The 9208-nt window shown below is 43.6% G+C and overlaps 1 protein-coding gene across 2 annotated transcripts in view; it reads right to left on the reverse strand.

The window, feature by feature from the left end:
- Positions 1-5104: 5104 nt before the first annotated feature.
- The window catches only part of rskrb (ribosomal protein S6 kinase related b), a 55619-nt gene continuing 51515 nt past the window's right edge, over positions 5105-9208 (reverse strand). For both annotated transcript variants that reach the window (XM_046317684.1, XM_046317683.1), the window contains exons 11-12: positions 6836-6946; positions 5105-5849 (exon numbers count right to left, since the gene is read on the reverse strand). In XM_046317684.1, coding sequence (XP_046173640.1) covers positions 5400-5849; positions 6836-6946 — 561 coding nt within the window. In that variant the 3' untranslated portion in view covers positions 5105-5399. The remainder of the gene's footprint in view (positions 5850-6835; positions 6947-9208) is intronic.

Consider the following 9208-nt stretch of genomic DNA (forward strand, 5'->3'; position numbering starts at 1 on the left):
CATAGTATCAGGGAACATGAACTCTTTCCCTGTCACTCTATTGGCCCAGAAATTGATGACTCATATTTGTTTGGTAATGTTTTTGATTTACTCCCAAATCTTAGTACCCCTAATCTAATAATCAAAAGCGGTTTATCTTTATCTTTATCTGTAATCTAATTAAATCCAGGAATATAGAGGACATCTAGAGACTGCAACATCCCACAGGCATCTAGTGGACACCTGGAGACTGCAACATCCCACAGGCATCTAGTGGACATCTAGAGACTGCAACATCCCACAGGCATCTAGTGGACATCTGGAGACTGCAACATCCCACATTAATCTAGAGGACACCTGGAGACTGCAACATCCCACATTAATCTAGAGGACATCTGGAGACTGCAACATCCCACATTAATCTAGAGGACATCTGGAGACTGCAACATCCCACATTAATCTAGAGGACACCTGGAGACTGCAACATCCCACATTAATCTAGAGGACATCTGGAGACTGCAACATCCCACATTAATCTAGAGGACACCTGGAGACTGCAACATCCCACATTAATCTAGAGGACATCTGGAGACTGCAACATCCCACATTAATCTAGAGGACACCTGGAGACTGCAACATCCCACATTAATCTAGAGGACACCTGGAGACTGCAACATCCCACATTAATCTAGAGGACACCTGGAGACTGCAACATCCCACATTAATCTAGAGGACACCTGGAGACTGCAACATCCCACATTAATCTAGAGGACACCTGGAGACTGCAACATCCCACAGGAATCTAGAGGACATCTGGAGACTGCAACATCCCACAGGAATCTAGAGGACATCTGGAGACTGCAACATCCCACATTAATCTAGAGGACATCTGGAGACTGCAACATCCCACAGGAATCTAGAGGACATCTGGAGACTGCAACATCCCACAGGAATCTAGAGGACACCTGGAGACTGACAGGAATCTAGAGGACATCTGGAGACTGCAACATCCCACAGGAATCTAGAGGACATCTGGAGACTGCAACATCCCACATTAATCTAGAGGACATCTGGAGACTGCAACATCCCACAGGAATCTAGAGGACATCTGGAGACTGCAACATCCCACAGGAATCTAGAGGACACCTGGAGACTGCAACATCCCACAGGAATCTAGAGGACATCTGGAGACTGCAACATCCCACAGGAATCTAGAGGACATCTGGAGACTGCAACATCCCACAGGAATCTAGAGGACATCTGGAGACTGCAACATCCCACATTAATCTAGAGGACATCTGGAGACTGCAACATCCCACATTAATCTAGAGGACACCTGGAGACTGCAACATCCCACATTAATCTAGAGGACACCTGGAGACTGCAACATCCCACATTAATCTAGAGGACATCTGGAGACTGCAACATCCCACATTAATCTAGAGGACATCTGGAGACTGCAACATCCCACATTAATCTAGAGGACATCTGGAGACTGCAACATCCCACATTAATCTAGAGGACACCTGGAGACTGCAACATCCCACATTAATCTAGAGGACACCTGGAGACTGCAACATCCCACATTAATCTAGAGGACATCTGGAGACTGCAACATCCCACATTAATCTAGAGGACATCTGGAGACTGCAACATCCCACATTAATCTAGAGGACACCTGGAGACTGCAACATCCCACATTAATCTAGAGGACATCTGGAGACTGCAACATCCCACATTAATCTAGAGGACATCTGGAGACTGCAACATCCCACAGACAAAGACTACTCATTCTACTCTCATGTTCACAAGTCTTATTCTAGAATCAACTACTTCCTAATAGATTCCAAACTGATACCCAATGTGCTTAATTCTTAAAACCATAGCATCTTAACAAGTGACGACAGTCCAAGATTGTCCTTGAATCTTTCTTTACCAAAAACAGAATTACAGTTTTAACCCCTCTTTGCCTACAGACCAAGCATTCATTGACTGCATGACAACCAAGTTGAATGTGTTTCCTCATGACACGGGACAGGTATCTGATACACCACGGGAAACTTTGAAAGTGTTTATGAGAGGTCATTTTATTTCAGTCTGACATTTAATAAAAAGGGACTCACATGTGACTGGATGAGATAGAAAAAATCCTCCCAGCTTTGGAGAAAACATACAGAACTTCACTCTCTCAGATTGACGACAACAATATTTTAAAATTAAAATATGAATACAATTATATTCTTAATTCTCAGGTCCTTCTATTAAAGCTGTGCCAAAAACTATTTCAAGTAAAAAAAAAAAAAAATGTAATCGGAAAAGTTGCTGGCTAAAGGGTGTCCATAAAACCTGGTTGAGGGTGGGTACCTTGCTGACAGACCCTAAAGAGAGAAACTGCTTCAAATAATTTTACTCAGAGGTGTATTCTTCCAAATCCGATGCTTCTAGTTCTGACGTTTCACCTTCTAGTTCTGACGTTTCAGTCTTCTAGTTCTGATGTTTCAGCCTTCTAGTTCTGATGTTTCAGCCTTCTAGTTCTGATGTTTCAGCCTTCTAGTTCTGACGTTTCAGCCTTCTAGTTCTGACGTTTCAGCCTTCTAGTTCTGATGTTTCAGCCTTCTAGTTCTGACGTTTCAGCCTTCTAGTTCTGATGTTTCAGCCTTCTAGTTCTGATGTTTCAGCCTTCTAGTTCTGATGTTTCAGCCTTCTAGTTCTGACGTTTCAGCCTTCTAGTTCTGATGTTTCAGCCTTCTAGTTCTGATGTTTCAGCCTTCTAGTTCTGATGTTTCAGCCTTCTAGTTCTGATGTTTCAGCCTTCTAGTTCTGATGTTTCAGCCTTCTAGTTCTGATGTTTCAGCCTTCTAGTTTCTGATGTTTCAGCCTTCTAGTTCTGATGTTTCAGCCTTCTAGTTCTGATGTTTCAGCCTTCTAGTTCTGATGTTTCAGCCTTCTAGTTCTGATGTTTCAGCCTTCTAGTTCTGATGTTTCAGCCTTCTAGTTCTGATGTTTCAGCCTTCTAGTTCTGACGTTTCAGCCTTCTAGTTCTGACGTTTCAGCCTTCTAGTTCTGACGTTTCAGCCTTCTAGTTCTGACGTTTCAGCCTTCTAGTTCTGATGTTTCAGCCTTCTAGTTCTGATGTTTCAGCCTTCTAGTTCTGATGTTTCAGCCTTCTTTGATTCCATCAGCCTGCCAAAACTTTATGATAGCACCCAAAAAATTATAGAAAAATAAAATATCACATTTACACAAGTATTCAGACCCTTATACTCTCCAATTGCACTGTATTTGTAGAGGAATGCAACTGTTTTTCTGTGTGATTTGTATGTTTTATTTGTGTGTTTTAATGTGTGTGTATATATATATATATATACAGTATCAGTTTTAGAACACCTACTCATTCAAGGGTTTCTCTTCATTCTTACTATTTTCTACATTGTAGAATAATAGTGAAGACATCAACACTATGAAATAACACATATGGAATCATGTAGTAACCATAAAATAAAATATATTTTATATTTGAGATTCTTCAAAGTAGCCACCCTTTGCTTTCATGACAGCTTTGCACACTCTTGGCATTCTCTCAACCAGCTTCATGAGGTAGTCACCTGCGTTCATCCACCTCTGGCCTGCTCGCCTCCCTACCACTGAGGAAGTACAGCTCCCGCTCAGCCCAGTCAAAACTGTTCGCTGCCCTGGCCCCCCAATGGTGGAACAAACTCCCTCACGACGCCAGGACAGCGGAGTCAATCACCACCTTCCGGAGACACCTGAAACCCCACCTCTTTAAGGAATACCTAGGATAGGTTAAGTAATCCCTCTCACCCCACCCCCTAAGTTTTAGATGCACTATTGCATTGTCCCACTGGATGTCATAAGGTGAATGGTGTGCCTTGTTAAACTTAAATGTAAATGTAAATTTGTGGAATTTTTTTCCTTATTAACACGTTTGAGCCAATCAGTTGTGTTGAGACAAGGTAGGGCTGGTATACAGAAGACAGCCCTATTTGGTAAAATACCCAAGTCCATATTATGGCAAGAACAGCTCAAATAAGCAAAGAGAAACGACAGTCCATCATTACTTTAAGACATGAAGGTCAGTCAATATGGAACATTTCAAGAACTTTGAAAGTTTCTTCAAGTGCAGTCGCAAAAACCATCAGGCACTATGATGAAACTGGCTCTCATGAGGACCACCACAGGAAAGGAAGACCCAGAGTTACCTCTGCTGCAGAGGATAAGTTCATTAGAGTTACCAGCCTCAGAAATTGCAGCCCAAATAAATGCGTCACAGAGTTCAAGTAACAGACACACCTCAACATCAGCTGTTCAAAGGAGACTGCGTGAATCAGGCCGTCGTGGTCGAATTGCTGCAAAGAAACCACTACTAAAGGACACCAATAAAAAGAAGAGACTTGCTTGGGCCAAGAAACACGAGTAATCTACATTAGACCAGTGGAAATTTGTCCTTTCGTCTGGAGGAGGAAGTGTGATGGTGTGGGAGGGCTTTGCTGGTGACACTGTCAGTGATTCATTTACAATTCGAGGCACACTTAACCAGCATGGCTACCACAGCATTCTGCAGCGATACGCCATCCCATCTGGGGTGCTCTTAACCAGCATGGCTACCACAGCATTCTGCAGCGATACACCGTCCCATCTGGGGTGCTCTTAACCAGCATGGCTACTACAGCATTCTGCAGCGATACGCCATCCCATCTGCGGTGCACTTAGTGGATTATCATTTGTTTTTCAACAAGACATTGACCTAAAACACACCTCTAGGCTGTGTAAGAGCTATCTGACCAAGAAAGAGAATGATGGAGTGCTGCATCAGATGAGCTGGCCTCCACAATCACCTGACCTCAACCCAATTGAGATGGTTTGGGATGAGTTGGACCGCAGAGTGAAGGAAAAGCAGCCAACAAGTGCTCAGCATATGTGGGAACTCCTTCAGCTCTGTTGGAAAAGCATTCCTCATGAAGCTGGTTGAGAGAATGCCAAGAGTGTGCAAAGCTGTCATCAAGGCAAAGTGTGGCTACTTTGAAGAATCTAAAATATTAAATATATTTTGATTTCTTTAACACTTTTTTGGTTACTACATGGTTCCATATGTGTTATTTCATCGTTTTGATGTCTTCACTATTATTCAACAATGTAGAAAATAAAGAAAAACCCTGGAATGACCAGATCTGTGTGTGTATATATATATATATATATTATGTTGCTTTTTTGTGTAATTTTTCGATTTCAGTTTACAAATCTGAACATATCTTTATTACTCAAATATTCTACAGGAGGGGAGGGGCTAAAGGGCAGGGGACTTCCTGTGACATCATGGAATGTCATAGTCCTAGAACGTCATGCTCCCAGCTGGCTGCGGTGTGTGTGTGACCTTTCTCCATTCTTTGAGTGTCTGTAGGTCACACAAACATCTCCTTCTTCCCATGTGTCGGAGGCCTGTGAGTGTGTGTGGAGCTGGGCATGGAAGAGTGTGTGTGTCCAAGGTGATTCTGGCAGCCCGGGCCAGGTAGCGGTGTGTGTAAGTGTGTGTGTGTATCGGGGTCGTCCAGGTGTGTGTGTGTATCGGGGTCGTCCAGGTGTGTGTGTGTATCGGGGTCGTCCAGGTGTGTGTCAGGCGTCCCTGCAGGGCTGAGCAGGGTATCGTAGTCGAAGCCTCTTAACGGCTGCAGAGACAGGGTCAGTCCTCTTCGGGCCTTGGCCGGCCGGTCAGGACGCTCCCGCAGTGCCAAGATGACCTCCACAGGTCGTCGCTGTAGTAACGCCAGGTCAAAGGTTGCGCCGTGGAAAAAGGTCTGCCGTTTGAAACGATCCAGGGTCCGCAGCCGCCGCGTCGGTGTCTTACACAGCAGCTGTCAATCAATCAATCAATCAATCAATCAATCAATCAATCACATCTATTTCTAAAGCCCTTTTAACCACAATGTGTGTGTATGTGTCATAGACTTAGATAGACAACTCTAGTGTCCCATTAGATAGACTACTCTAGTGTCCCATTAGATAGACTACTCTAGTGTCCCATTAGATAGACTACTCTAGTGTCCCATTAGATAGACTACTCTAGTGTCCCATTAGATAGACTACTCTAGTGTCCCATTAGATAGACTACTCTAGTGTCCCATTAGATAGACTACTCTAGTGTCCCATTAGATAGACTACTCTAGTGTCCCATTAGATAGACTACTCTAGTGTCCCATTAGATAGACTACTCTAGTGTCCCATTAGATAGACTACTCTAGTGTCCCATTAGATAGACTACTCTAGTGTCCCATTAGATAGACTACTCTAGTGTCCCATTAGATAGACTACTCTAGTGTCCCATTAGATAGACTACTCTAGTGTCCCATTAGATAGACTACTCTAGTGTCCCATTTGAGAATGGGCAGCACCATTGAGGAATTGTACTATTTTGAAGTAATCAGCTGGTCGGGACTTCCTATGGGTTAAGGTTGGATCACATGATTCCATCAGGGCAAGAGGAGGGATCAGCCAATGAGGTGGCAGTATGCAGCCCTTCAGTTGGTCTACCAACTCATAGAAGTACCAGTAGAAGAAGTGACTACTTCATAATGGAGAGGGTCTCCATGGTGATGGTATTAACATAATGGAGATGGTCTCCATGGTGACGGTAAAGAGATAATGGGACAGATAGAAAGATGATAAATGTAACTCAGTATATGGTGTGTGTGTGTGTGTGTGTGTGTGTGTGTGTGTGTGTGTGTGTGTGTGTGTGTGTGTGTGTGTGTGTGTGTGTGTGTGTGTGTGTGTGTGTGTGTGTGTGTGTGTGTGTGTGTGTGTGTGTGTGTGTGTGTGTGTGTGTGTGCGTGTGCGTGTATACCTCAGTGATAAGTAGAGCCAGTGGAGGGCTGAAGCTGAGGGGGATGTCGTAGGGGAAACACCTCACTCTCCTCAACATACTGTAGTGGTCTGGTTCAGGCAGGACTGGGAACTGGACGGTGGGAGAGAGAAAGAGGGGAGAGAGAGAGGGAAGAAGGGGACAGGGGAGAGAGAGAGAGAGAGAGGGAGAGAGAGAGGGGAGAGAGAGAGGGGAGGAGGGGACAGGGGGAGAGAGAGAGAGGGGAGAAGGGGACAGGGGAGAGAGAGAGAGGGGAGAGAGAGAGGGGAGAAGGGGACAGGGGAGAGAGAGAGGGAGAGAGAGAGGGGAGAGAGAGAGGGGAGGAGGGGACAGGGGAGAGAGAGAGAGAGGGGAGAAGAGGACAGGGGGAGAGAGAGAGAGGGAGAGAGAGAGGGGAGAGAGAGGGGAGAAGGGGACAGGGGAGAGAGAGAGGGGAGAAGAGGACAGGGGAGAGAGAAAGAGAGGGAGAGAAAAAGAGGGGAGAGAGAGAGAGGATATGTACATACACTACCGTTAAAAAGTTTTGGGTCACTTAGAAATATCCTTGTTTTTTAAGGAAAAGCAAATGTTTTGTCCATTAAAATAACATCAATTTGGTCAGAAATAAGTGTACACATTGTTAATGTTGTAAATGACTATTGTAGCTGGAAACAGCTGATTTTTAATGGAATATCTACATAGGCGTACAGAGGCCCATTATCAGCAACCATCACTCCTGTGTTCCAATGGCACATTGTGTTAACTAATCCAAGTTTATAATTTTAAAAGGCTAATTGATCATTAGAAAACCCTTTTGCAATTATGTTAGCACAACTGAAAACTGTTATGATTAAAGAAGCAAGAAAACTGGCCTTCTTTAGACTAGTTGAGTATCTGGAGCATCAGCATTTGTGGGTTCGATTACAGGCTCAAAATGACCAGAAACAAAGAACTTTCTTCTGAAACTTGTCAGTCTACTCTTGTTCTGAGAAATGAAGGCTGTTCCATGCAAGAAATTGCCAAGAAACTTAGGATCTCGTACAATACTGTGTACTACTCCCTTCACAGCGCAAACTGGCTCTAACCAGAGTAGAAAGAGGAGTGGGAGGCCCCGGTGCACAACTGAGCAAGAGGACAAGTACATTAGAGTGTCTAGTTTGAGAAACAGATGCCTCACAAGTCCTCAACTGGCAGCTTAATTAAATAGTACCCGTAAAACACCGGTCTCAACGTCAACAGTGTAGAGGCGACTCCGGGATGCTGACCTCCTAGGCAGAGTACCTTCTAGGTTTTCCGTACATTGTAAAGAATGGAAAGAAAAAGCCATATCTCAGACTGGCCAATCAAAAGAAAATATTAAGATGGGCAAAAGAACACAGACACTGGACAGTGGAACTCTGCCTAGAAGGCCAGCATCCCGGATGCTGTTTGAAAATGCTGTTTGAAAAAACTCCCTGACAATATAAATAATATAATACTATATATAAAACATAGTGAACGGTATTGTATGTGTATAGACAGTGGGGAGAACAAGTATTTGACACACTGACGATTTTGCAGGTTTTCCTACTTACAAAGCATGTCGAGGTCTGTAATGTTTTATCATAGGTACACTTCAAATGTGAGAGATGGAATCTAAAACCAAAATCCAGACAATCATATTGTATGATTTTTTAATTTTTAAATTTTTTTACCCATTTTTCTCCCCAATTTCATGGTATCCAATTGTTTTAGTAGCTACTATCTTGTCTCCTCGCTACAACTCCCGTACAGGCTCGGGAGAGACGAAGGTTGAAAGTCATGCGTCCTCCGATACACAACCCAACCAAGCCGCACTGCTTCTTAACACAGTGCGCATCCAACCCGGAAGCCAGCCGCACCAATGTGTCGGAGGAAACACTGTCACCTGGCAACCTTGGTTAGCGCGCACTGCGCCCGGCCCGCCACAGGAGTCGCTGGTGCGTGATGAGACAAGGACATCCCTACCGGCCAAGCCCTCAATCAGAAGCTTCTAAAGCCATTACATCATTTTCTGGAATTTTCCAAGCTGTTTAAAGGCACAGTCAACTTAGTGTATGTAAACTTCTGGCCCACTGGAATTGTAATACAGTGAATTATAAGTGAAATAATCGGTCTGTAAACAACTGTTGGTAAAATATAAAATATATAATATATAAAATATATTAAAAAAGATATAGAGAGAGATAGAGAGAGATAGATATAGAGAGAGATAGATATAGAGAGAGAGATATATAGAGAGAGATAGAGAAAGATAGATATAGAGAGAGATAGATATAGAGAGAGAGATATATATAGAGAGAGAGATATATAGAGAGAGATAGAGAGAGATAGATATATAGAGAGATAGATAGAGAG

This window comes from Oncorhynchus gorbuscha, linkage group LG20, assembly GCF_021184085.1.
Source record: "Oncorhynchus gorbuscha isolate QuinsamMale2020 ecotype Even-year linkage group LG20, OgorEven_v1.0, whole genome shotgun sequence".
In the NCBI taxonomy this organism is placed as follows: Eukaryota; Metazoa; Chordata; class Actinopteri; order Salmoniformes; family Salmonidae; genus Oncorhynchus; species Oncorhynchus gorbuscha.